General features: G+C 42.7%; 1 protein-coding gene across 2 annotated transcripts in view; it reads right to left on the bottom strand.

The window, feature by feature from the left end:
• Positions 1-16844: 16844 nt before the first annotated feature.
• The window catches only part of SMAD2 (SMAD family member 2), a 50532-nt gene continuing 41062 nt past the window's right edge, over positions 16845-26314 (bottom strand). For both annotated transcript variants that reach the window (XM_083882935.1, XM_083882936.1), the window contains 4 exons: positions 25422-25634; positions 23542-23679; positions 23250-23394; positions 16845-18886 (listed from right to left, as the gene is read on the bottom strand). In XM_083882935.1, coding sequence (XP_083739061.1) covers positions 18763-18886; positions 23250-23394; positions 23542-23679; positions 25422-25634 — 620 coding nt within the window. In that variant the 3' untranslated portion in view covers positions 16845-18762. The remainder of the gene's footprint in view (positions 18887-23249; positions 23395-23541; positions 23680-25421; positions 25635-26314) is intronic.

The following is a 26314-nucleotide window of genomic DNA, read 5'->3' as shown; positions in this document are numbered from 1 at the left end:
GTGCGCAGTGACAATTGGTACTGCGTAATTCAGAAGAATTTTCCCTATTTCCTTTTTTTCCCCCCTTCTCCATTCCCATTTAGCTGAATTACCTCACAAAATCACAGAATGGTTTGGGTTAGAAGGGACCTTAAAGGTCTTCCAGTCCCACCTCCTGCCATGGGCAGGGACACCTTCCCCTATTTCAGGTTGCTCCAAGCCCCATCCAGCCTGGCCTTGGACACTTCCAGGGATCCAGGGGCAGCCACAGGGATCCAGGGGCAGCCACAGGGATCCAGGGTAAGTGCTCTGGGCCACCTGTGCCAGGGCCTCACCAGCCCCAGTGTAAAAAAACCCCATCTTTCTTATATTCCATTAAGTAGTAAAAATTACATTATTTTTAATATTTTTACAGATTTATTAACGGGCTGAGCAGGGGGGGTTTGCTCAGTGTCCTCCTGCAGCACCCCCAGCACAGCTCTGGAGACACAGAAAGGGTAAAGTGTCCTCTGCAGAGCCTGGACCAGCACCCACAGCTCAGTGCAGGTCCCTCACACCTCTCCAATTTTCCTTTCAGACACAGAAATCCAGCCCCAGCAGGCTCCACACACGCAGGTGGGGAACACCAAGCATCTGCTTTTCACCAGCACATGATCCCATCCCCTCCTAATCCCATCAATTCCCATATGTCGCTAATCCCAAGGGCAGAGGGTCAGCCCTCCACGCCAAAACACACCCCTGGGGCTGCTCAGCCCAGCTCTGCCAGCTCCCTCAGCCCTCCAGGGAGGGGACTCTGCTGGGAGAAGGTGTGGAAGACTTAGAGGGAAGACTCTGAAGGAACATTCTTTCTCTGGGAGCTGAGCTGTGCCAACCATGATGAGTCTGGTTTCCTCCATCCCCTCAAGACAGCCCAAAAAAAACAAATGAAGGACACAGATGCCCAAGCCACAACCAGGACAGGATGTCTTAAAAGAGCCAGAAGGAAACACAAGCTGATGGCTCAACCAGGTGTCCCAAAACACTCAGAAGATGTAAGAGGAAGAGGGGAAAGCTGCTTCTAGGAGATCTCCCTTCCCTTATCTCTGAGCTCTGGTACTGCAGGGGAAGAGGAGTCAGCACACAAGGAGACCTGTAGGACATCCCAGCTGTGAGGCACAGAATTTTAGACTCAGGATGAAGTAAGTGGGCAAATCTCTGGCTCAGGAGGTCAGGGATTATCCCACAGAGATTTCAGGGACATCAGTCTTTAGCAGGCTGTGACATGAAGAGGGCAATATAAATCCCAGAATCCCAAAATGGGTCAGACTGGAAGGGAGCACAGTGGGTGCTGGTGACAGGTGCTGGTGACACCTCCTTTCTTCAGCAGGGCCATGCCAGAGCACAGGGCACAGGATTGCATCCTGATGGTTCTGGAATATGCCCAGTGAGGGAGACTCCACACCTTCTCTGGGCAGCCTCTCCAGTGCTCGGTCACTGCCCAGGGCAGAAGTTCTTCCTCATGTTCAGGTGGAACTCCCTGGGCACAGTTCCTGCCCATTCCTCTGGTGCCATTGCTGGCCCCTGGAGCAGAGCCTGGGCCCTGCCCTGACCCTCCCTGCACACAGGGACTGACACTGAAATCTGGCTCCAAACTGCTTCACTGGTCACAACCATCAGGAAGGACATCATTGGGAATTCTTCAGAGCTGCACGAAGCAATAGCAAAGCTCAGAAATCACAGAGATGGAGGAGACTCAAAAAGATCATCCAAGTCCAGCCCCTGTCCCTGCACAGACATCCCAACAATCCCAGCCTGGGCACCCCTGGCAGAGCTGTCCAAGCTCTCCTGGAGCTCTGGCAGCCTCGAGGCTGTGCCCATTCCCTGGGGAGCCTGGGCAGTGCCTGAACCCTCTGGGGGAAGAGCCTTTCCCTGATATCCCACCTAACCCTCCCCTGACAAAACTCCACCCTTTCTCTCACATCCTATCACTGTCTCTTCACTTCCTGAGAGATTCCAGGAAAGTTCAGCCATGCAATCCAAAACACCTCAGAAAGACCCTGGGCATGAATCTACTCAAAAGCAGAGGCATCCACCTTTGCTGCTGATCACATGGGAAATAAGCAGGCTGGGTTTATTTACATTGGGCTAACCCTACATCACATGCCTTTGAAATAATTTCAAAATAGATCCCCTACCTGGTGGGAAAAAAAAAAAAAAGCAAAACTCCACTCAGTTCATCTCCTAGAGCACTCAAGGACAAGCAGGAGGGGAGCTGCTGAGACAAGGAAATCCTGTTGTCTTTACCCCAAACCCACAGGGAAATCAGGACTGCCTGACAAAGGAAAAGGTAATAGTTTTTGATACAGCAAACTGTGGTTGACAGACCAGAAAGCTTTGCATGAATGCCTTTTAAAGCAGCCCAGAGCTTTAGGGCATGAATGTGAAATATCTGTGTCTACCAGGACCATGCCAAGGCTACTGAAGTTGCTTGTATGAGCTACTCTGACCAGAAAAGATGGTGTTTGCCAACGATAACCTGGGGACACCCAAGCTTTCCTTCCCATCCATGGCACAAACTGTGACCAGGTTGTTGTGGGGAAGTGGCAGGAGAGGAGGGAGAGCACAGCTGCAGCTGGGAACACCTGGAGCAAAGCTCACAGATGAAACCTCAAGTGAAGAACAAAGGCCACGTGCTCACGAGCCACAGACACCACCTGACCACTGGGTTGTCACTGGGGTGACAACTGCAGCAACAAATTTAGCAGAGGGGATGCTGAATGAGCATCCCAGATGAGCATTCCCAATGGGAAGTCAAGGAGAGACTCTCTGGAGAGTCACAAGGTGCCCTAACCAACTCTGTTCTCACAGTAATTCATGTTTCCAGCCAAATTTTGGCACCTTCCTGAGATTGCACCAACTTAACTGCAATTACTGTAGAATGTCTTGAAATCTTGGGTTTGTGGCTTTTTTTTCCTCCCAAATTCTAGTTGTCCTAGGCTTGGTGAGACGTAGAGTTTTGGACAAACCACCTTGAGAGGGGAAAATGTCACCTGTCAATGACAGATCAAGAGATTGCTTCCCCAAGGTGTAAAAAAATGAGGCTGGAGAGTTAGAGAAAAACATAGTACAGACAATTTTTGGAGGACAAGACAGTCCTGTTTTTAGGAGGTAGGGACGAGTGGTTTAGAAGCAGCCTGAATTCCTACAGCAGTTTTGGGAAGTTACTGTGATGTAAACAACCACAGCTGGAGAAATTTCAGAACAGAATGTCCACCCTATGTGGAAAGAGAGAATTTCCATGTTATATGAGAAAGGAAGATTCAAAGAGAGAAATATTCAGCAGAAGGCTTGTCAGGAAAATTAAATTTTGAAATAGCTGGAGACACATGGGGTGATATCAGCTCAGGGAAGCTGCCTGTCTGGAATGATGGCCAGGGGACCAAATTGTCTGCTTTGCTTTTATTCAACAGCCCCACATAATCAACACTTCCCCATGTAATATTCCAGCTCTCATTAAAAGTGCTCTGTGCTTTTTCCTCCCCTATTTTTAATCCAGATATAACAAAATTTGTTTGTTCCTCTTGTGTAAACTGACAAATATCACCTAGTACTCTTCAATAACGACTTTGATTTTTTGATCGATATTTTAAATCTTAAAACATTTTGTCTTTAAAAAGTTGTCTTAAAATTTTTAATCAACAAAGGTACACTCATTATTTTATTTTAAAGAGTAACAATTTTCAAAGAAGCGAATTACTCTCAACACAACATGAAAGTCAAGGTGAGAATTTGCTTTTGTTGCCTCAAACTTCTCCACTGTTACAACAAGCATGTTGTATTTAAAATCTTGCTGGCAGTGGCACAGTCACTGTCCATCCTCACCCACCTTCTCTGTGAGGTGAGAAGTGCACAGTTTGTTTATTGGGTCTTTTTGGAAACACGAGTCAGGTTAATGCCCAAGGTCAAAAGAGCTTCCCTCACAGGAGGAATCAAGGCCAGTGAAGGTCCTCAGGCCTTGTGCAAAGCAGTTTTTCCCTCCCAGCCTGCAGTGGTGTCACATCTGCAAATTCCCAGACTACCTGGGACAAAAACAGTCGGTGACCTGCTGCACAACCAGTTCCATAAACACCAACACCTGTGTCCTGGGTTGCAGTGTAGGATGTACACAAAGTATTTTTATTCTATCACCATCTTCATGAACTGTTGAAACCAGGTGGGGCAGTGTTTTCCCAAGCCCCCTTCCTTTGGGGTGTCTTCTGCTCATGGCCCATTAACACCTGGCCCATGAGTCACAGGTAACTCCCTCCAGGGGTTATCTCTGTTTAATGGGCCATCAAGGACCCACTTCATAACTCATCATCCCATTGTGAGATGCTCTGCCCAGGGGGAGGAGCCAAGCATTCTCACCTGGATATAAGCTGGTATGTGGGACAGTGCGAGGGGCACTTATCCACTGGATTCCCAGAGGAGCAGAGCTCCCAGACCTTTCTACAGGATCACTGCTTCAGGAAGAGCACCTCACCTGGACTGCTTCCACCACCCTGCTCAGCTTGTATTCTGACTCTGTCAGTGATCCTTTGTGTTATTGCATTTATTTTATTTTATTTTTACCTTTTTACCTTTCTTTTTATTAAATTGTATCTCTGACTTGGAGCCTCTCATTTGTTTTGCTTTCAAACCACAACAACCTGCCTCTCATTATTCTGCCTCTTTGAAGAAGATACTTTCCCATTTCAGCTGGTCAGAAAAGCCAACCCTCCCTCTCTTGTGCTACACTCTGGTCACAACATCTCCCCACCACTGTCCCCTTAACCCAGGACAAGACTCTGGTGGGTCTCTCTGGGCTCACACCAAACCAGCCCCACAAGCCTAAGGAAGGGGGGACACAGAGCAAAACAACCCCAAGAGCCACACACAAGTCACTTCAGAGTCCCCATGACTCAGAGCTACGGGCTGCCAACAGTGGTACCCTGTCAGAAAAAAAGGCAGGGAGGCAGGAAAACGTGGGTTCAAGTGCTGCTGCTGCAGATGCATCCTCGGGTGATGGCAACAGAGAAACTCCCCAGGAGTTTGACCTTAATGTAGGGCTGACACAGGCAAGAGGCACCCAAGGACTCCAGCAAAACAAGGGCATGAAAACCTACCCACTGACTGCTCTTATCTGCTTTCCATCTGTACACAAGACTGCTCATCTCAGTCTGCCTCCCCTCCCCTGGCACTCCTCCACACCAACTTTCAGCAGATCACTTTCCCTCCCATGGCTGTGGAGGTTTGATGCCTCCTGTGTGGAGAGAATCTGATGCCTCTTCTGGGTGAAACAACCCCTACAAACACCTTTTATGGGAGTGAGGCTGAGAATAAAAAGAGATCTCTTTTTTTAACTTCTGAAATTATGATATTACCTCGATGATGTTCAGTGTGAGTATTTAATTCCTTTTTAATCTGTGCACTTAATCAGTTCTTTTCTGTAGGAAGGAGGCTCTAAATGACTTGTCTTGTCACAGAGTTGGCATTTTCTTGACCACATAGATAACAAGAATACAAAATTTTAAAAAAGCCCATACTACTCGATGAAAGGCAAGGTTTCACCAAAGCCAGGCAGAGCACAGGGCAGCAGAGAATACAAAATGAGGGGAAACACCTGCTGTACACCTCAAAAGGCACATCTTGGAAATCATCAGTTTCAGGATGGGCTCAATCACAGCTGAGGAAAGGTCCTACAGGCAGAGCTCCATGGACACAGGCACACCAGTATTAGCATCCTATACATGAATTTTGTGTTTGACTGGATCTGCCACTAAAACACCCCAACCATGAGAAAAAGTCCACAAATTACTCCCTTGCTCCTCCATTATTTTTAATCACTTCCTTAAGTCAACGACTTTTTCCTTAATTAGGTGACTTTCAATGATTTGGCCTAATATCAAAGAAATATAAATGCTTTTCAAAATTTGGCTCACCCATTTTTGCACTTTTTTTCAAATGCAGCACATTTTTCAGCACATTTTTCTACATTTTTTTTCAAATGCAGCTGGATTTTGACAGGGTCGTGGCAAATTTAAGCCAGCAGCACTCTCTGCAAGGACACTGGAACTCCTAAGGCCACAGTCAGAAATTTATCTGCCTTTATTTTTTGTTAGACACACAGTCAGACACTGTGAAATTGGTATGACCAGTGCTACCTACTGCACTGCTAATTAACATTAGTTCATTAGTTAGGACATTAGTTCTTCTAAACCCGCCCTTTGGACACCACCAGACCTGGGGACTGGGGGCAAACCAGGGGAATCTTTGCTTATCCCATGCCAGAGATACAACTTCCCAAATTCCTGCTCATTGTCCCAAAGTCAGGATAAATCATTCTCTCTGCTCATGTAAGTGTCTCAGCCCTCGGAGCAATGCCTGGGGGAAGCACTGGCTACAAACAGATCCCAAAACTTCACAGTCGCCTTTTTGGATGAGCTCAGGGATTTTGACTCCTAAGGGTTCACTTGTGCGAACTCATGACTATGGGTGGAGCTCAGAGGGAGCACACAAATTATGGTAATTATCATGTAATTATGGAATTACTGCAGGAAACCTCTGTCAGACCCCCTTGATTTCAATAAGATGATCAGAAATGAGGTCCAAGAGGATTTGTGTGGACGTGCACACGGGAAATGGGAGCACTGACCTTGGGATTGTGTCCTTGGGATGGCACAGAGGTCAGAACTGCCTTCCCAGAGGCACCAAGTGAGTTCCTTACATCACACAAAATCAATAATTCAACTGATGGCTGACCTGTTTCCAGGTGTCTTCATTGCAGAGGGAACACCTTTGTCACACTGCTTTTGTCAGCCACATGGAACTGCACAGAACAAGGCTGGCTGTTGACACAGAAAGCTGAAAACATAATGCACATTTATGACAAAGTGTCCTATGCTTGAAATTAAGTCTCTTCAAGCTTCACTTCATCAAGGCCTTGGTCCATCAGCCAGGCAAGTTTCAACCCAGTGCAATCCAGGCACAATTAAAATATTTAGACTGTTACTTGCACGCTAATTCCATTCCTGCTGCCCCCGCCCTGTTTTAAAGCAGAAAACTTTGAAGCTGTTTTCTACTCCAGCCTTTTCTAATAGGACTTCCTGCTATTGGCAAATAAGTATTCTGGAAAAATTTCCTCTTTAATATTCTTCCTCAGGGCCTCAGAAGAGCACAGTGTTTTCTCCACGTTTTACAAGCGTTGCTGCTGTCACGCGAAATTCCACTAACTTTGGGTTTAAGTGTTTTAAAGAACAAAATCAGGAGACGAAAACATGTCTTGCAGACTTTCAGTAAGTCAGACTCTCTTCTACATTCCTCAAAAATAAAGCTGTCCCTCCCAAAACCCCACCAACAAAACACCTTCATGCTACAGGATGGGATGTACTATTTGCCAAGGAGCACTTGAACACTCCCAAGAACTGCCCAAGCACTAAAGAAAAAGTAAAAAATGTCTTCTTCAGAATAAAAATTCATGCTGATATTAGAGCAAACCTCTTCCCACAGAGGTTGTGGGCTATTTATTGCTATTTATTTGTTAGACTGCTTATCCTTATGGGCAGGTAACCACCAGGGGGTGGGGACTCTTCTCCAGTCTTGAATTCAAGTTGCTCCAGAAGAGACTCCACTGAGCTTCAAACTTGACAACAAGAGATGCAGAACTGGATTTGTGCTCCTCAGCCCCATTTATATTAAACCTGCTCCTGTGCTCCAACAACTCCATCAGTGCTGCAACAAAAGGAAGATGAGTTTTATGATCTTTAACTAGCAGATGCATATCACGAGCCTTCAGGTGCCTTTGTGACCACGTACCACTCGTGGAGCTGAGCATCAGCCACCCTCTCATTCCTTTTTTCAGCTCCCACCACCTTTCCTGTTTTACTAAACCTTAGTATTCCTCAGCCCTGGCTCTTTGCCCATTTTAATTTCGTGCTCTGCACAAACCTCAAAGTCTGCATACATTATGAAGACATTTTCCCTCCCATCAGTACTAACAGCAGTGTCGCTAATTGCTGTGGTTTTTCTTCCCATTGGACTCTCAGACTTCTGAAGCTGCAGAAGAAAAGATAAGTGTACTTGTCTAGAAGGAGATTACTGTCTCTAAATTAATGTTATCATTTTCCAGGCCTAAGTACCGAAAGATATGCTGGGTTAGGAATGTACACCTCCATGATGGAGATGCATCTCCTGTGCAAACCAAGATCCTGTTAGGAATGTCCAGTCTGGAGGCAGACACTCTCCAGAGTGACCACAGAGGATGCCAACCCACAGCCTGCCTCAGTGCCTGACAGCCCTGCTGTGCTGCTGAACTCCTCAGATGCCTGACAGCTCTTCACCCAAAAGATATTTTCCTTTGTTCCTCACTAATCTTTTTCTTTTCTTTCTTTCTTTCTTTCTTTCTTTCTTTCTTTCTTTCTTTCTTTCTTTCTTTCTTTCTTTCTTTCTTTCTTTCTTTCTTTCTTTCTTTCTTTCTTTCTTTCTTTCTTTCCCTTCCTTCCTTCCTTCCTTCCTTCCTTCCTTCCTTCCTTCCTTCCTTCCTTCCTTCCTTCCTTCCTTCCTTCCTTCCTTCCTTCCTTCCTTCCTTCCTTCCTTCCTTCCTTCCTTCCTTCCTTCCTCTCTTTCTTTCCTTTCTTTCCTTTCTTTCTTTCCTTTCTTTCTCTTTCTCTCTTTCTCTCTTTCTCTCTCTTTCTTTCTTTCACTCTCTCTTTCTCTCTCTCTTTCTCTATTTCTTTCTCTCTTTCTTTTTCTCTTTTTCTCTCTCTTTTTCTCTTTTTCTCTCTCTTTCTCTCTTCCTTTTTCTCTTTTTCTCTCTCTTTCTTTCTTTCTTTTGCTCTCTCTTTCTCTCTCTCTTTTTCTCTCTTTCTCTCTCTTTCTCTCTTTCTTTTTCTCTCTCTCTTTTTCTCTCTCTTTTTCTTTCTTTCCCTCTCTCTCTCTTTCTCTCTCTCTCTCTCTTTCTGTCTTTCTTTCTCCTCTATCAAACTTAATGCCCTTTGCTATTCATCAGACCACTTACAAAAACATAAGGCAAAAATGTTTTTCCCACCATCAGGCAGCAGCCTGGGTAGGGATTATCCATTCAGCACCTTGTTGATCTTCATCCATTTATACCTGCAGGGGAGACCAGCCCAGGCTCTCTTTGGCACCAAGCACATGAGGAAGCACAGCACTGGCACACAGCACAACTAATTCTACATGTGAGCACCTTGGCTGAGCCCCTTAAAAGGTTTCACTTGGGTCTGTACCTGAATAAACCCTCCCTGTGACAGCACACAGACCTTCACACAGTGTCTCCCAGCAGGGTAATTCTTCCTGCAGCTCACAAATCTCTGCAGAGCCAGATCAGTGTGATTCTTCCCAGAGCTCCCCTACAATCAAGTCCTGCCCCTCTCCCCAGAACTCGCCTCTGCTGCCTGAGGCTTTTTTTGGGTTTTAACCACAGACTCCCTCAGTGATCCCACAGGGGAAAAAGAAAATACACCAACACACAGGTGTGAAAGCCCTGGGGAATCCGTGCTGAGTAACCCCCACATGAATCTCACCAGCTCACACACACACACACACACACACATATTTTTCTCAGCTTCACTTTGTGAAGCAGATCCACCCTTCGAGGACGTGCAATGCAAACTGAAGAGACAGGTCTTCTGAAGTGTTCCTAAATTCATTATGCATTGGTGTAATTTCAAAGTAATTAATGCATCTAGACAATTCCAGTGTGTCTGCCCAACTGTTTGGCATCTCTGAAGAGTTCTGAGTGTGTGGCAGGTAACTGGGGGGGGTCTGCAGTTCCCTGGTCCAGGACTTGGTTCTGCTCTTTGACCTGCCTCTACTCCAGTTTCCTCAGAAATTTGGTGCATGTTTGAGGCTCTGGTCTCCCTGTGAAGTTACTCCTTGATCAAAGGTGACCACCTTCTAAACAACTCCTCTCCAAGATTGAATATGAACCCATGGAGAGCATCCAACTCTTTACCCAAAGATAAACTGCAACTGCTGGCAACCTACATTTAATAATCCTCCACACTAAGTGCACAACAGCTGTTTTTGGGATTTTACTTCTAAATGAAAAAGGCAAGAAAACTAGACTTTAAAACAGAGTAAGTTTTAAAATCAAACTGAATTTTCAGCCTCAGGTACACATTGCTCATAAGGTCAATTAATTTATGAGGCATAAATTCTTTATGGTACCTTACTATAGTTTTAGGCAAGCAAATAGAGCAAAAAATGCTGCTGCTAACAGAAAAAAACAAGAGTGTCAGAAGCTTGCTTTGTTTCACCTTCCCCTGCTGGGAAAACAGTAGGGCCAGAATGTCTATGCCTACAGACACTTTGGGTCCTATTCCAAGAGAAACAGGACAAGCAACTGGGCTTTATCAAATCCATTCTAGATTTTCCACACAGGGGAGAAGGATCAAGAGCACTGAGGTGTGACATCTCTACATATCCATTGTCATTCATTTTTCTTCTGCCAGCTAAATAGATTTGATCCTGATTACAGTTAATGAAACAACAGCTAACACAACATCAAAAACTGCTCTCAGCTTTGAATCCTTGGTTCTAGTTCTTGTAGCTGTGACAATCCAGGACAAGAACCTTTCCCAAGAGAAGAGATGCAATCTCACTCAGAGAACTTTTTACCCAAGAGAGATGGATAAGAGGACCAACACGAGTTAAGTTTTTTAAAAGGCCTTCTTTAATATGGTTTATGATGGTTATTCACTAGCCAAGCTTAAGTGGTCAGGAAAAACACATCTCATTAGTACTTCCTTAATAAAGCTTCAGACCAGTTGCAAATTAAGTCCTGAGCAGCTGTCCTGGTGTGACTTTATGATGCCCCATTGTCTGATCTACTGTGTGCCCAGAAATGGTCCTACAGATTTAAACCAGAGAGAGAGGGAGGCTGGGGGAGCAGTGGATTTTTTTTTTTAATTTTTTTTTTTTTTTTTTTTTGTGGTTTGTATTCAAAACATAGAGGTAAGAGTTCAGTTCCCCCTGATACCTTGAGTTTTTGATTTCATGTTTTTCAGATTCTGTGCTGCCCAGGGGTGCAGATCTGTGCCTCATATTCAGTGTTAGTCAGGTCTCTTCACAGAGCAGGTAGACAAAACAAATCCTTTTGCTGATGAAGACCAAGGACAACTGCTAGAAGTTTTTAGGCCCAAAAGTATAAACAACAGTGGACTGAAGAGAGAAAAGAAAGATAGGAATTCATAATCTGAAGCTGTAATTGGACAATTAAACCCCAGTATGAAAATGGACCAAAACTTATTTAAAGTGTGAGATCTCACGACCAGTCAGGCATTTTTGTGACCATTTTGGATCCACCTTGGGTGTAGCCCTGTCCAGGCTCTTGTCCTGCCCAAGGTGTATTCTAAAGGCCTTTCAATAAATATCTACTTTATTCTGTAGCTCTGTCCAGTCTCTGTTCCAGGTCAGCTTCCCAAGGCATCACCACCGAGCTCACAGCAGTGCAGAGTGAGAGAAAGACTTGACATTATTCTTTGCTTTTTTCACTGGTTTCCGTCCTTAGCCAAAACAAGAAAAGTTTTCCCAGAACTGTGGGGCTTTTTCCCCCTCTGGAACTATCCAGTTTTCCTCTGGTCTGGGACACCAGGACAATCACCAGGGCCCTCCTCCCAGGTTGCACACCAGGCCTGGATGTCAGGCTGAGCCCTGGAGAGACTGAGCCACAGAAAGACTCTGAATTTGCCATCTCTTCAGAGCAACAAGAATTTTCATTGTTTAACTTTTTTTTTTTTTTTTTTTTTTTTTTTTTTTTTTTTTTTTTTTTTTAATATATATATATATTTGTGAGTACTGTGCTTGTGAAATAAACAGGTTTTTTTCCAATTTTCTCCAAGGAGATTTTTCTCCCAAATCAGTTGAGAGAGGGGCTCATGGAATTTGTTTTCCAGAGCAGACCTCCTTTGGGAAGTTCCTTCCCAAATCTGTCCCAAATCAGGACAAACATTTTGGCACACAACGTAGGGCTCAGAAAGTGGAAAAAATCTGTACTGATTACATTTTGGTTTCACTTACTTTGTATTGGAATTAAGCACTCAGTATCCATCAGGTTCCTTGAGTTTATAATGTCTCTGTGGTCCTTAGGCTTGTTTGAGGTGTAATACCTTTCTGGTTCCTAAGTTTGTTTTCCTATCCACAGATAGCTCCAGTATTGTTTCTGGCACACAGAGGGGCACAGAGTTGGGTTGCTATTTTGCTGGGTGTGGTCATAATGATTTATAGTGAGTTAACAAAGGTGCTGGGGTTTGTTTGAAATATGTATGGTTCATTGTTTCTTCACACTTCTTTGTGTTCTAGTTCCAGTGGCATGTTTTGGGGGTTCATTTGTAATTGCACCCAGTTTGTTAGAGGAGGAGCAGGGAGTGAGGCTTCCCAGACTCTCCTTTCCTTCTCCTTTAAATGTTACATCACCTTTTCAGAAGGCTGTTTTTCCTGGATGCCAAGGATACCACCTTCCTGGTATTTTACCCAGTAGGCTTCCTCTGTGTGGCCTGCAGCTTCTCTAGAATGAGGGCTGAGATGTCCAGAGGGGCTGAGGAGACCCCTGACCCAGGACCCAGTAGTGGAAAATCCTGAGTGGTGTGAAGAATGGGAGAGAATGGGCCGAACCCTGATGGAAATTTTCTGATCCAATAGCCTGGAAATTTCCCCGTGAACAAATTTAGAACCCAGATGAGGTGGGGAAATATCTGGAAGAGAAGTGCCATGGTGATTCTAATGAGAAAAAGCTCATTGCAAGAGGTTGGCACTAATATATGCTTATTGCACATTGTTAGATACTGAAGTGCAGCAGACAGAGCCAGGGGGGCAGGGAGATAAATCAGCAGTTCCCCAGTCACTCAGGCTGCAGCTAAACCAGACAGTGGTCTAAACCAAGAGCTAAACCAGTGAACCTAAACCAGCAGCTAAACCAGGCTGTGAGCCTAAACCAGCAGCTAAACTAGGCTGTGAGCCTAAACCAGCAGCTAAACCAGGCTGTGAGCCTAAACCACTGGGTGTTGCTCCTACCACGAGAGGTATGAAACACAAAACCAAAACCAATCAGCCAGTGGATGATGATGATGATGGACTGGGGGAAGAGCCCTCAAGGCCAGCAATTGACACAAGATCAGAGTCACTATTGAGTCCTTTTCCCTGAAGGACCTTTGTGGCCTAAGAAAAGATTACACTTGACAACCTGATGAATCTATTAGTTGGTTAGTCCATCTTTGGGACGCTGGAGGTGAGGCTACAATGCTGGACGGCACTGAAACAAGGAATTTAGGATCCCTGTCACATGATCTGGTTATCCACCACGGAATTATGAGGGAGGCTACCCCTTGCAGTCTCTGGGAACAGGTCCTGGGAAGTGTGGCACAAAGATATCTGTGTGCAGATCATCTCTATATGCAGCAAACCCAGTGGAAGACCATAGAACATGGGATTCAACACTTGAGAGAAATGGCAGTGGCAGAAATTGCCTTCTCAGAGGATCCAGCAATGCCAAGGATCCAGACTTGGTCACCTGTACTGTCACTCTAAGTTTTTTTGCTTTTGAGTGTTTGAATCTCTGCAGCGGAGATTCTCACGCAGCTTCATGTAAACTATGTATATATTTAGAACTTACCTATTTTGTTTACATATTTCTTCTCTGGGAGGAGAAATATGATCAATGGTGATGTTCACCAACGAGGTGAAAGAAGTGGCAACCTGCGTAGCCAATCTTTTGCCCTCTGATCAAAGTGTATATAAGATGGAGTCAAAAAATTAAAATACAGCTTTCCTGCCTGACCTGCTGCTGCCTGCCTTGTCCTTTGTGTGTCCAAAATAGTGACAATGTACACCAATAATGTGGTGAAGACTTGTACAACTTGGGCCACAAGAATACTCTTCTGCTTTAGCAATAATGGAGCAGGATGACATGGAGAGGACAATACTGGATGTGGCAAAGAAGCTCTGAGCATATCCCGTGCATGGCCCAAAACATACAGCAATTAGAAGATAAGATGGAGGAGAATCACAAGAAACTCAGAGAGGAGTTTAAAGAGGGCATTCTCCAAATCTCAGCAATATAGAACAGAGGTTCTGGCACCAAATGCAGATCACTTCCAGATAGGGAGAGAAGGGGCACCCCACAAGCTGAGTTGTGGTCCTTCCTGTGTGGAGAAAACATGAAGAGATGGGATGGAAGACCCACTGCTGCTCTGGCACAACTTGAATTGAAGGACAGCAAGACACAGAGAGGAAGTTCCACCACAAAGGAAGCAGCTCCAGTAGCCCAGAGCCAAACTGCCAGATAGGATGATGATGACATGGTCCAATCCCCTTGAGGAACCTCCAAGACATATGCCCAGGGAAAGAAGGATAACCAGGGAGAGGCACAGGAAAACCATGGTTTTTTGACTGTTTGGGTTTGTTGGCCTGACACATTAAAACCACAAAAATATGAGGCCTTGGTGCACAGTGCACACAAATCCCATCAAGACATGTGGGGGCAGAATTTGTTTCTATTGTTGGCATGACAGGGGGAATCACAGGATTTGAGTCTGGTGGAACTTCCTCTTCTCCTTCCAGAAGCGGTTGGTAATGCAGCTGGGATGTTATTTGCTATTTTTATAATCTTTTTAACAAAGACAGTACTTCAATGATGCTTCAGAGCTAGCTAGCACTGAAGCTTCAGCATCCCCCAAATTAGGTTAGCCAAACTTGTTTTGGTAAAAAAGAACAGTGCTTCATAGTCAAGTAAAACACTGTGTGGGTGGAGTATAGCGAAATCCTGTATTTCACAATATTTTAACTCAAAACCCAGCTGCAGTAAAATTTCAGCTTGCAATGCTAAAAAAAAAAAAAAAAAGAAAAAGCTGTAACCACAATGAAGTGTGACAAGTTTCAAGGCTAAAACAAACACAGATCATTGTGCCAGCTATTCAGAGCTGCAGATGATTATCAAACCCCCAAACTTCACACCCTCCCACTTCAACACAAAAAAAGGTTGGACACATGAAAACAAAGAGCTTGATGAAGTAGAGTAGTTGTGATTTCTAGCTGTGTGTTAATTAGTTTAAACCTACTATTCTTAAATATCTTAGCTGACTGCTTTGATAGCACTGGAGAACCTCTTAAGGCAGATATTTATATGTATTTCATGCACTTAAAACGGGCACCTTGGCCAACAGCCAATGCTGTTGCATTTGGCTGTTGCAATGCAGACAGCCAAATTCAGATTTTACCTCTTCTTGTCAATTTTATGTGGAGTCCAAATTTAAATTACTTACTCTCCTTGTCCACAATCGGTCTCAAGGAGGTTAAGATCTGGTTAAACAAAATGTCCTGAATAAAAACAAGAGAACACCACAGCTCTCACGGTGTTCCAGATTTGTATAACACCACCTGAAATCAAAGTACCCCATACAAAATGCTGAAATATGAGTAGAGAATGCTACTGAAGGAATCTTGCCACCTAGAAAGGAGCCACGTGCAAAAAGAAGGGGGAAACATGCAGAGATGATGACACTCTGCTATCAATTCTCACAGTTTAAAGCTGCAAAAGTCCAGACATTCAACATGGTTCTCAAAGGCTCAGCCCTGAGACAACTCATAAATGAAATCAGGTTTTTCTTTGGAGGAAGGGTTCTGAAAAGTCAACTCTGTGCCTCTAAGCTGCCAAAAGCCAACTCAAAAATCATTTTTAGGCTTGGAGGTTTACATCAACCACCTGTTGTTTGATTACCTGGCTTTGGAAATACTATGAAAATCAAGCTCAGGCAGGGCTAGTGACAAGAGAGATCAGAACCCTGGCTCATGGAATTAAAAGTCAATGCTACACAAAGTTTGTACAGAGTTTTTCCAGCTCTGTGATAAAGGCAAGCAGCTGGCTTCCCATAGTTTACTGATAGCATCTCCATTGAATATTCTCTGTTTGCTAGGTGTTTCATTTTCCAAAATAGCCTCATTGAAAAAAAAAATCACTTTTTAAAATTTGTATTTTGGACATCAGTACTTTGACTGGCAAAAGAGGAGAGGGAGGAAGTCACATTCCTTATGTACCAGAGGCATTCTGCATTAAGATGCTGGGGTCATCTGCATGATTTTGAAGAAAAGCAGAAGAGCAGTGAGTAAGTCAGAAAGGCACTGGATTAAGAAACAGGACTAGGTTAAAGTTAGTCAAGAACTGCCAAAGGCATTTAAATGAAACAGAGACAAGCAAACATCACAGATAAGTTCGCTTGTGCCTCTAAGCTGTGGCTGGAACAGCAATGGCAGGAGAACATTTTGGTGGTACTAACAGAAGTCAAAAACAGTGATTTCAACACAGACCAGAGTGGTCCTGCACCCAGGTAGCACCACAGGCAGTGTCTGCAGGGTTCTGGCACGCCACACCCTGAGAAGAGGCAGAGTGATATTACTATGGTGTCCAAGGCAAAGCAACTAACACTGCCACAGGTGAAAGGCACAATCAGAAACGCACAGCAAGGAGACCACAGATTTCTGCCACCCAACTGATTCAGGCTGCAACCTGCTCAAAAATGTGAGTCTGACCCAGACAAGCTGCTCTTATCTGTCTCACAGGTGAAAGTAAACATCTGAGATAGTAAGATGCAATTTGATTGTGGCAGGGAAAAACAACTGCTTTAATAAACTCCATCAGGAGTAGGAGTCTGTACCACCAAATACAGACCCAAAACCTCCACAGCAGCTGCATGGAAAGTGGTATTAAGATAAAAACTCTACCTTTCCACCCACCACATGCAGGACACTTGTATCATTTAATTGGGTGAATTAGTGTAACTCCTAAACTTCAACAAAAAAATACAGATAGGCAATTAATTAAAAAAAAAACCCCAAACAGCCATGGTGAGAATTAAAACTTTTATTAGTGTATTCACATATTAGGCAAATGCAACACGCATGAAGCTTATCTCTTAGGTTCACAAGTTCTACCAATACATTAGTCTACTGGTAAAACTAGCACAAACTGGTAACTGCTTTGCCAATTTTTGAAAGGTGTCTGGCCCATTTTCTCAAGGCTTGATTTTTGGTATTGCTTCTATGCCCTAGTCATTATGGCATAAAAATATCCATATCACTATCATCAATTCAGTCAAGTGATTAAAAGCTGTAACACTGGCCACATTTTTGTTCTCAAAGCTAAGTTATCACTAGCTGTACTTACAAAGTACAGAACTAGTGTAATTGATGAAACAATGGAAAAAAACAGACAAAGGCAATCCTGCTACTGCCACAATAACAAAAGAATGACAGACAGCTAGATCACAAGATTGTTAGTAAGATGTGTATTTTTTCAAGTCAGAATAACCCTTCTATACAGTTTCCCAACCCAGCCCCAACCCAGACTTATTTGTAGAATATATTTCAGAATATTTTTAATATGGTGCAGCTGTAGTGTCCAAGGGTTCACAATAACATGCACTGTCATGAAGAACCTGGAAGTCCCTCCTTCGCTGGTCATACCTCAGCAACCACTATTCTAGAGGTTTTGCAGAAGCAACTACTTTTAATAACAAGGCCCATTATGACATAATGAATGCGTATGATCTGGTGTGTAAGTAAACTATAAAAGCGACTCAGATAAGGAATTTAAATTCTGTTACTGAAATATGTTAAGAAGCTGCATCTATTTAAAACCTAAACAAAAAGTCTAGCTTATCCCCGGAAATTATTTTTTTTTCAAGGTATACGGCTCCAAAAACTATACCCCATTATTTTTAGTGACATATAAAAAAAAAAAAGAAAAAAAAATATAGATGATAAGGGGTAAGACTTATTCAATGAAAAAAAAAAAAAAAAAAAAAAAAAAAAAAAAAAAAAAAAAAAAAAAACAGATGTAAGGGGTAAGCCAATTACCTTGTGCACTTAATCCAATATCCAAAGCCATGGTAAATTCTCAGTCCATGAGAAAAACCACTCATTTCATTGATCCAAGGTATAAAAAAAGTCCCAAATTGCACCACTGCCAGCAATGCTGCTGGCAACAAATAAATCAACTCATATGGGTATCAAGAAGTAGACTGCTAGTGTGATGGGCACTCAGAATTTATATTATGAATTCATTTTAGGCCCCATTAAGTATATAAAGTGTCTTAAGACTTCACAGTTGACTCTCAAGACATTTCTTTCCCTTCCAATGGAGGGACTTTCTCTTTAAGAATGCAGCAAAAAATTCATCTTTTCTATAAGGAAAGTTTTTTTTTATGTTTAGGACAACTTGCAAACCTGTTATATAAAAAAAAATTATAAAATAAGAAGGGAGCAAAGTCTTGGAATTTCATGAGATACTTGCCCCAGTCAAAAAACCAAAATGACTAATTATGGGAACTAAAATGTAGAACAGCACAATACTGCAATATTTGAGATCATGATACATTATATATACTTAGCTATTCATGTTATTGATAACCATTAGGACACTCAATTATATACCCAATAAAAAACACCATTAAAGAGTCTTTAGAACTGTCCCTTCTTTCTGAAGAAGGCTTTTCTATACACTAAATTTTCATCTAGTATCAGAGTATAGGAAACAGAATCCACAAGGTGCTTTAACTGATGAGACCTCAAGTGCTGTTTTTTTCTTTTTTTTCTTTTGCTTTTCTTTTCCTTTTTTTTTTTTTTTTCTTTTTAAAAAACCTTTTTTTTTTTTTTTTGTTAGATAGTAAACAGTTCATGGGGGACCACACACAAATACTACGACAGACGAGCTGTTATATTAAGTCTGTTGACTGGACTCCATTTTTTTAGCCCACTGGTGACAAGAGGAGAGTTTTAGGACATGCTGGAGCAGCGGACTGAAGGGGAGCCCATCTGAGTCAATACTTTGTCCAGCCACTGTAGAGGCCCGTTCAGGTGGAGCTCAATCCAGCAAGGAGTGCTTGTTACCGTCTGCCGCCTGGAAAACAAAGAACAGGGAAAAGTCACTGCACTGCCCTGGTGCCACCAGGGTTTGGGAGCAGGGGAGGCTTCTGCTAGAAGATTCCTCCACGTCTGGCAGAGGGATCCCTTGGCAGATCCAAAGATGGATGTGCTGCTGGTCAAGGCTGGGCCAGTAAGGAATGGTGATGCCTCTGGGATAACGGATTTAAGGAAAAAAAATGAGGTTGTCGCCCAGTTTTAATTGTCACAGAGGAGCAGAGGGAGAACGTGTGAGAGGAACAACTCTGCAAGACACCAAGGGCGGTGGGGAAGGAGGGGCAGGAGCTGCTCCAGGTGCCAGGGCTGAGATTCCCCTGCAGCCCATGGAGGAGCCCACACCAGAGCAGGGGGATGACTGAGAGAGATTGTGATCCTGTGGGAAGCCTGTGGAGAGGGGAGCCCGTGCTGGAGCAGCCTGTCCTTGAAGGATTGCACCCTGTGGAAGAGTGACACATACGGTAGGACTTCATGGGGAATTGTTGCCCATGGGATGGACTCACACTGGAGAAGTTCATGTAAAACTGTCTCCCATGGCAGGGACCCCACACTGGAGCAGGGGAAGGATTCCAACTCCTCTTCCTAAGCAGTGGCAGGAATTTGTGAAGAACTCTGACCACGACATGCATTCCTACATCCCTTCACAGGTAGGGGAGAAGGTAGAGCTGGCAAGGGGGGAAGGTGTTTTAGGTCTTATCGTACTTATCATTATCTTGCTCTGGTTGTGTTAGCAGTAAATTTGTTCAATAACTCTGATTCAAGTCTGTTTTTCTCACGATGGTATTTGGTGAGGATCTCTCACAGTCCTTATCTCATTACTCTTTTGCTCTATTTCCTCTCCCCTGTCCAGCTGTGGACAGGAGAGAGCTGCTTTGGTGGCTGCCTGGAATCCAGCCAGGGTCAACCCACTACAGCCAGAAAGCAGCTTCAGTTGCCACAAAATTCTGCATCATATGATTAAATATATTTCCATCCATATCTAGTACACAGAGATATAAAAATCTGCAACCATTACCATAATTGTTACTAAACTTTTACCAGGAAAAAAAAAAAAAGCCCCAAAACTCCAAAGCACTTTATATATATAAGACACATCAATAATTACATGCTTGTCCATAATACATCAGGAATATTTCACCCTGGAGAATAGTAACAAGTATTTCTTTCAAGTGCCATACCAAGAGCCTTACTTCTAAAAAGAAATTCAAAAGTGAAGGTTGTCCAACCAAATGCAGTGTTCACACCATAAACAACTATGTGCAGCTGTATCTCCACCTTCCAAGAGTCTGCATGCATAACTGCATTTGAATTTTGTAGACAACCATTGAGAAATATGGAATAGAAACCCTTGGCTCTGCACTGTCAGCATGGCCAAACAGCACAATGCTATGGTGATAATAAGCTCTGGCTTTTTGGAGCAAATGACATGATAAATGTACAGGGAAATTGGCAGATGTTGTCAGAAAACTGTATCAAAATACTGTGTGTGGTTATACTGTGCTAACTGATGGTATCTCAAAGGAACACCAAACTTTATCTCTGATTTCCTGTAATCTTACACTTCTACATCTGTTTTGTACTGCAACATCCTCGCACAAACAACTGAAGTAGAAATTGTGTTTCCCTTGTCTTTTACATTAAATTACCTATAATTTTCCACAATAGAAGCCCTTATTTAAATACCATATAGCAAATTTCAGTAAAGCTGAAGGACTGACAACCATAAAAGCTTCATTCCCTCTCCCATGTACCTTTGTTTCAGAGACCTGTTATTCAAACACCTTCCTTCTCATCTCCAAAGTAAAGAAATCAGTACTGGACAAAACAAACTCTGCCTGAGAAATACTTACTTCACTGTACCCACTCCAGGCATGGGAGTTTTCCCTAACTAGATTGGCAAGACTATGGTTGCTAAGCCAGTTTTTCCTAGTAATTCCAGCTATCCCAAGATTCAAAGGCAGCAGATTAGTCAGACACAAATCGAGCTCCTTCATTTTTACTGTTGGGACTGCAGCCCTTTGCTTTAAGGAAATCTGTTTAAATAAACAGAGGAACTGAAAAGGCAGAAAGATTAAGACAGTGAAGATTGATTTCAAAGGTTTCACATTTTCTAGGAGAAGACAGCAGCTGGGGTCTGTGCTCTTTCAGCACTCTAAAAACAGTTATCTTAGCCCTGAATGCCTATGCCAGAACAAAGTGATACAACAGAAAAACACATTTAAACCACAGGAAATATAGTTCCATTTACCCTTGAATCCTCTCCCAAAGAAGGAAGTTCATTATTCCACCGCTGTCAACCCCTCTGCAATGTGTTTCACAACACACTTCCTCAAAATTTTACAACTGGTTCTGTTCAACAATCCTTGCTTTGCACCAGGCTGGTAAAAATTGATAAAATAGTGACAGTCACGAAGCAAACATCTTAAAGCTAAAACCTCAGCTTCGTCAACCCTCAGATTTCTAGTCCAAAGATCACTAATATCTCTGCTGAATTTTCTTTAGAAGATAATCCTGGACCTGGACAGTTCCTGTGCTAACTTGAATGTTTGACTGGTGATCTGAACTTCTACTATCCCAAATTTGGGCCAACATGAAACAAAGCAAAAAAGCTTTGGTAGGTATTTTGTCTACCAAGCCTATAAAACATATCACCTTGCCTTACCTGCACATTTATGCACATATGCCTAAAATGCAAGTAATGCTTTGCCTAAGCCTGTTCTATGAGAATTTTTTTTCCACATAATAATGAAGCACTGACGTTTTAACAAGAGTGATGGGGTTTACAGTGTTTCCTGGTCCATTTTGACAAGTCAGACCACATTAATTTAAATTCAAGGTTGTGGTGTTGGAGCCACCTCCTCTTGCTCTAATCCTAACTGCAGCATATTTACAAGCTTTGTGTATCAGTAATTTATTAGCATCATCCTTAAGAGAGGTGCAAAGAAATGGGTTCAGCATGAACCAGTAACCAGTTTTTGTGCTATTTTGGCAGCTTTTTCAACCCTATGGTCTACAAACAGTTTATAGACCAACCACCACCATTCTCCCCACTCAGAAGTAACTTTAACAAAAGCCTCCCCAGTTTTAAACCAGCACTTACACGCTGTTCGTTTCATGATGCCTCTATATAATCTGACTGATTAAGCCTTTCTTCTGCTCAGATTTGAATGTTGTATTTAATTATGCCTAAGTGTATACATACTCCTTTAGAGCCAAATCCAATAGCTCTTTAAACCTGAGCCAGATTTTTTCTTGTGTACCTCTTCCTAACAATGAGGTACCAATTTATTCCATTACTCAAATTTCTCATTTCATCTCATTAGACTATTACAAAATTGGCTTCATTTAGCTGAGAAACCTCCCCCACATACTGACACTGCTATTTACATATATGTATTTAAAGAGCAGATAAAGGAATCAACCTAAGTGGAGCCTACACACCATTATTCCACTTCAGAAATTATATGGCTTAAAAAAAAAAAAATCACTATGTATTGCATTAGGGTATTGACATGTCAGACTTCATTCTTTCATTGGACAGTTTCTAGGGAGGTTTAAGAGCTTTGTTTAAAACTAAAGTTCTAGCTCTCCAAAATAATGAAATTTTAAAAACTGCTTAGTTAGAAGTTAATTCCTTTTCTTCTTCAATTTCCATATTACATTAAAAACAGGCACTGTCCTCAACTACAGCTTTTCATTTGTGCTAATAGAGAACACAATTGGAATCCATTTGAAAGCAGACAAAACGCTATTTTTGAGCTTTCCACTCAAAGAACTGTTTTTAGAAGTTTTACTACATAAACACAGTCATCTTATTCCTGCAAAGCTTTTTCCACTGCGAGGTCCAAAATACTTGCCATCCCTTAGATGCATCCTCTCCAGATATTTCATTCTGCAAGAGGCACTGCAAGTCTCTCTGTTGGGTACCACAGTCTGAGGAACTCATGCAGAACAGGACAGAGACCAGAATGACTGCAAGTCCAACAAACAGCAAATAATCTCACAGCACAAACTGTGAAACTTCAAGATGATCTTGCTGATTTCACCACAACATGCAAGCCAGCAGGACTGAGCAAGAGAATGGAACTTTCAAGACATTCCTTGCTCAACAGTTGGCTTCAGTGCAACACTAAAATTGGTTTATGGACTTTGTAACTTAGCAGTTCCATAGCTGAGGGGGGGAAAAAAAAAGGAAAATATGGGTTCAATTTGCAGACAGCATATCCACAATAGCAGCAAGAAGTGTGAATGCATGGCTTTCAAGCCAGACAGAAACGGTATACCAGTGAAAGAACAAAAACTATCAACTCTGGATTTGAGAACAAAGAGTTTTATTTTCTTACCTGTATTCGGCCCCCCATCCTTTAACAAAGCTCATTCTTATGGTACACATTCTAGTAAGCTGATAAACTGCTTCAAAGCCCTGATTCACAGATTGAGCCAGAAGAGCAGCAAATTCTTGGTTATTAAAGATTTTTAGATTGCATCCTACAAAGAGTCAAAAAGGCACAGTCAGTGAACACGCTTGCGTTTGCCACACGGCAGCCTGAATCTATGAAGGAATTACAAAAAAAGGGAGGCAAATTAATACCTCCACTGGGTATTTTCACAGGAGGCCTTTGTTAGGCTACCAACCTGGGGGGATTTTGCAGACAGTTGCAGGATGCCAGCCGTATCTCTGATTGCAGTTGGGGCTCTGAACAAAGATCGCGCTGTCACTCAGGCACTCGGCAAAAACCTCTCCGCCAATGTAATACAGACGGACTCCCCTGCCTGGAGCAAAAGCCAAAGGAACTCCAGTTATGGGATGACACAAGCAGACTAGGGAACAAGGGGGTTTATTTTTCAGAGAAGGCCAAGGTTCTTCTTTACAACAGAAACAGAAATCAATTATCTACAGGACCTCACTGCTGTGTTGACAGATGTAGCAGGAGCAGAACACAATTAAATCACATTTTTCTCTTACGAATGCACAATATATGAAGGAAAAGCAGGATAATTTTTTTTTTGATAAAAGTGAAAGAGCTTTTCCCAGCCATATAATGGCTTGTAACCAAATCCAAGCTCAGAAGCAGTGTTCATAAAAACAGAATTAAAACTTGTGCCAATATTAAAGCAGTACATGAAGCAGCACAGGCCACTATGGTCAAAAGAGAAAATACAGGATCATCACTGCAACACTCTCTGCTTACATGCACCCACACTATTTCACAACCCACTGCATACCCCTGTATTGCTTTAACAAAAACAGTATGACTTCATTTAGTCCTGTTACCAAAAAAACCCAAAAAAAATCTGTGAAAACCACTCAATTGTCCACCTTTAAATTGTTATTTTGTTCTGTCTCTGAGTGGAAAACAAATCCGCACACATTATTTCTAGCAGAAAGTAAATAATGTGCAATTGATCTCCCAGAGAGAACTATTTATAATTAACAGATACTTTATAGACCATAGTTTCCATTTGCCTGTTTCATTAAAACAATTTTTCAAACAAAATGTGAGCTCCTCTGTTAAAGAGTAAGGGCTCATGAGACTTTGCTTTTCCTCATCATTGATCATTTTGACCAGTCAGTGCAGGCACAGCCTGGGTTTCTGCACATCTAAAATTTTATTAGACAAGCATTTGGATTTGGCATTTGGACTTGGCATAAAAAGGGGTTGGTTCTACAGAAGAGGCTGAAATTTTACTGCAAATAAAAACCAAAAAAATTCTCATAAATGTTGCTAATGAAAGTATCCAGGAAAAAAATAAAGGATGAAGGTAGTTTACTGAAGAACCCAAAGTCAAGACAATGCATTGTGGAAAACAACATTCTTGACTAACCATTACAAAGAAAATCTTAATCATGTCAAAACAATGGGTTCTCAATAGCAGCTTTTCCCATTTCAGAAAAGAATTCACAATTTCATCCTATCAGTGTCCATTCTGCACTACAATAAACTAAGCAGCATGGGAACGTTCTGTAATTAAACCTTAAATTTCACTTACAAACAATTGTGAACATAAATGCTGCACAGGGCAGAGTGAGTGGCCCATTGAGGAGCCTGGGAGCCATGAATCTGCTCCCTGGGATGCTTTGGTGTTGCCATCATTTTCCAGAAGGCAAGAACAGCAATGTGAGCTACAGGAGTGCCACACAGCAGAGTGGTTTCCTCCTGTGCTGCTCTCAGTGTGACAGCTCTGTGACTGCAGCTGCCACCAGCTGTGGGGCTGCTGACTGAGGAAAGGCAGCTCCTCTGAGCTCCAGCCATCACTACACCTCTTCCCAATTCAAACTGGCTTCAGTGGCAGAAGCTGCTACATTTCTCCCTAATTTCAGAAGCAGTGGCTCTGTCTTTCCACTTCTGTTCTCAGCCAGAAAGACCAAACTCTCCTTGACAAGCCCTGAGAGATCTGGCTGATGGCTGGCTGCACGAGGGTGAAAGGAGCCCCACACACATCCTACCTGGGTCATCCCAGATAATTTAACCAACAAAATGAAATTAAACAGTTAAAAGATCAGAGATCTTTACCTATATGTCGCCTTGTCATTTCCACTGTAGCATTTCTGTTTACATTGGAAAGCAGACCTAGACAAAATCGCTCTGAATTTGATGGATCTGTAAAGCCATCTACAGTCAGGGAAGGCTGAGACGCATGGAAGGTTTCTCCCACTCTTTGATTCAATTCATAATATGCTATTGAACACCAAAACGCAGGCTCCGAGTAAGTAACTGGTTGCAAGTCTAAAAAAAAAATTTCAAAAACCAAGCTTAACACAGATTTTGAGGCTGAAAGTAGATCGATCTACCCTGCTATTTGTCTCTCCCAGAAATGACAGCAGTAGTGTCTTCAAACTATATTTTGCTTGCTGTCCTTTTTACCTAATTCAGTAAACAGAATGGAATTCAGTCTTCCACACAAGGGAAGGAGGAGGGGGAAGAAGGGGTGATCTAATCTGACCACAGCTCATTTAGTTCAGTACTTGCATTTTGGTCTGCAAAATGATTAAGCTAATGGTGCTCTGAGCTCCAGACATTGAGACATTCCTGTTGCCTTTTCTGTAGCTTGCAAACATTTTGGCACCATTAAAGAAAAGATTAAACTATCAAACACTGAACAACAAAAAAGGAAAAAATAATATGAAAATCACATTCCTTTATATATTACACTGTCTCTTTAGATAAATGTAGTTGTAAGCTACTTTATTGTCCCCTACTAGAGTATCTTCCCTGTGTATCTTCGGGTTTTTCCTTTACCACTTCCCCTTTTTACCTACCCTAATTACTTACTCAGCGTTCTGCATTTTCCTGTCACCATTCCTTAAACAAACCCATGGCAATCTGATCTTCCCGAGGCACTTACACAGACACACAGCAATAGCACTGGATCAAAGCAGGTGGGCTACTAATGTGGGAGTAACGAC

Source organism: Zosterops lateralis (assembly GCF_965231275.1).
Source record: "Zosterops lateralis genome assembly, chromosome: Z".
In the NCBI taxonomy this organism is placed as follows: Eukaryota; Metazoa; Chordata; class Aves; order Passeriformes; family Zosteropidae; genus Zosterops; species Zosterops lateralis.
The sequence above is the reverse complement of the archived record's forward strand: the minus strand, read 5'-3'. Positions and strand labels throughout refer to the sequence as shown.